Genomic DNA, 2,794 nt, shown 5'->3' on the forward strand with positions numbered 1-2,794 from the left:
TGAGACTACAAGGCCAGAGAGGACCTACCCTGAGACCACAAGGCCAGAGAGGACCTACCCTGAGACCACAAGGCCAGAGAGGACATACCCTGAGACTACAAGGCCAGAGAGGACCTACCCTGAGACCACAAGGCCAGAGAGGACCTACCCTGAGACTACAAGACCAGAGAGGACCTACCCGGAGACTACAAGGCCAGAGAAGACCTACCCTGAGACCACCAGGCCAGAGAGGACCTACCCTGAGACCACTAGGCCAGAGAAGACATACCCAGAGACCACAAAACCAGAGATATACACAACAACAACATACAAAACACCAAGGAAGGTTACAACTCCTTCCTCTACGACACGTCCAGAATACACTACAAAGCCTGAGATTTACACAACCAACCCTGAGACAACTCCTGAAATCATGAGGACCACCACACCAAAGATTATTTACACGTCATCAAAGACAACACCAGCAGTAACCAGTAAGTCTTTGCACCGTCAGTTTGCTAGAAGATGCTTATCTGAAAGCCCACGAAGTCTTACAAGGATATAGGCTGTTGTAAATATTATACTGAGTAGTATAAGAGTTAGCGGCATGTGTAAATGTAGATAGCCCGTCTTCCGGACAGAAATATAATAAAGGGATGGTAAGTCGCTCTTTTGGCTAGGGTGGTTGACCTTAGAATCCGAAGGTTTTGACAGACCCCTATTGCTGTGTCTTTAGGAAAGGCACTTTACACCTATTTCCGCAGTTGACTCAGATGTAAATGAGTACCTAGCTTCGGTTAAGGACCTCTCAGATAGGACTTAAACTGACAGATGCAGTCCTACCTACTCTCTTCTCTTCTCTACTCTTCTCTTCTCTTTATTTCTCTACTCTACTCTACTCTACTCTACTCTACTCTACTCTACTCTACTCTACTCTACTCTACTCTACTCTACTCTACTCTACTCTACTCTACTCTACTCTACTCTACTCTACTCTTAAAGCTGTAGGTCCCGTGCTTAAGGAGCGCTACACCTTAAGTATGTTTACCCCGCTACATGTTTGACATCTTTGAAGAGGTGATAGTCATCTGTTATGTCATTCCCTCCACAAATGTGGTAAATCTTCATAAATCATATTGAATCAAACCTGATTGCTTCTTTCTTTCTAGCTGAGTGCCCAGACGATATGTACGACCCATGTGCCTTCAGCTGTTACGACATGTGCCACAGCATGCGCCAGTCTGTCACGGAGTGTAAGTACGGTCACGACGAGACATGCGTTCCTCAGTGCGGATACCACAGAAAGTGTCCAAAGGGCTACTGCCTCATCTCCTCCAATGAATGTGTTCGGGAAGTGGACTGTGACTGCCGCCTGGAGAATGGAACAGTTGTACAGGTAGGAATATAACACTGACACAAGGAAAATGTGTACAAACTCACAGTAGTTATCCAAGCTTATGTTAGCCAACTGTTAGGGAAGTGACTTCTGTCCACTTTGCCTCCTTCCATAGTAACTATGTTTTACGAAGCCAATGCGGAAGAATTCTGCAACCTACATATTTATCATACTTTGATATATCATATACTTACAAATATTATTTCAGTTGGTTATGATCTATTTTGAAATGATATAAGACTTTCAGGAATTAAAGGGTATGTTTCCTGCTTCACCTTTTTACCTCCCTATTCAGAGTCCTTTCGTTTTTGATCTTTTCAGCCCAACACCAAATGGATGGAGGGCAAGTGTATGCAGTGCTCTTGCGAAGCAAACAAGATGGTCTGCAGAGACATCTGTCAAGTGACCACCACCACACCTGTAACTGAACCAACTGCCACAACCGTTACAACAACAACAACAACAACAGCAAAAACAACAACACTGGCCACGACCACCACCACCAAGACTACAAGACCACCTCATGAAGACAAGTGTGAGTATCAACAGGGTTCATCAGATGCTGTGCCAGTGTGGTGCAATGTGTCACAAATTACAAACACTATACATGATGTTACATTGCAAATTGTGCAACAGGGTATCAATGACATACATTTGAATGTTGTACAGTAATAGTGTAAAGTCAATGTGTGGACATAATATCAATTTGCAAAGTAGCAAATGATTCGTTACTGCAATAATTAAAGATTATGTGTGGCCGATTTCAGGGAGCATAATCATGTATGATTATGGTATTTTCAATACTTCAATATTTCACATATCAATGAATAGTATTTACAGTTCTCCTTAACCTGTGTTTTACAGGTTTCTGTTATGGTTATGGCAAGTGTGGCCACTTCGTCAGCTATGACAGCTGTCACTACAACTTTGATGGCAGGTGTACTTACGTTCTGACAAGGGATATGGGCAAACAGGTACGTCTTTTGTGTTCAAAGTAGAAATCTATTACTGGGTATCTGTTTTTCCCTGTTGATTTCTGTATTTAGATGTTTTTCTTCTTGACATGAAAATGATACACTACCGATGAGATGATTCTTATAATCAATATAACTAAGCTGATTACTTGATTTCTTACTATTGTTCATGCCTTTGACAGGAGTTCGAAGTGATGACAGTTCTTGATGAATGCGGCTTCCCTGGAACCACATGTCCAGTAGCTCTGATTGTACGCTACAGGGACTGCGAGATCAAGATGGAGGCTGGTTACAAGGTAATTTGAAATTTAAAAAAATGGTTCAACTGACTAATTTCTTGTGCTTACACGCACCAAAATTTTCTATTTTCACAAGTAAATTTTTTTATAAATTTACATGTCAATTAACATATTGACACATTCGAGCCCATTCATTTTTTGTAAAC

General features: G+C 41.8%; 1 protein-coding gene across 1 annotated transcript in view; it reads left to right on the forward strand.

Moving 5' to 3' along the window:
- LOC109462382 (cell wall protein RTB1-like) overlaps positions 1 to 2,645 on the forward strand; it is a gene marked incomplete at both ends in the record, with an annotated part of 4,122 nt that extends 1,477 nt beyond the window's left edge. The window contains 5 exons of the mRNA XM_019758921.1: positions 5 to 473; positions 1,149 to 1,375; positions 1,697 to 1,910; positions 2,240 to 2,349; positions 2,532 to 2,645. Of these exons, the coding sequence (XP_019614480.1) occupies positions 5 to 473; positions 1,149 to 1,375; positions 1,697 to 1,910; positions 2,240 to 2,349; positions 2,532 to 2,645 (1,134 nt within the window). The remainder of the gene's footprint in view (positions 1 to 4; positions 474 to 1,148; positions 1,376 to 1,696; positions 1,911 to 2,239; positions 2,350 to 2,531) is intronic.
- Positions 2,646 to 2,794: the final 149 nt, after the last annotated feature.

The sequence above is a fragment of the Branchiostoma belcheri genome, unplaced genomic scaffold (assembly GCF_001625305.1).
Source record: "Branchiostoma belcheri isolate BF01 breed outbred unplaced genomic scaffold, Haploidv18h27 scaffold1152, whole genome shotgun sequence".
NCBI lineage: Eukaryota > Metazoa > Chordata > Leptocardii > Amphioxiformes > Branchiostomatidae > Branchiostoma > Branchiostoma belcheri.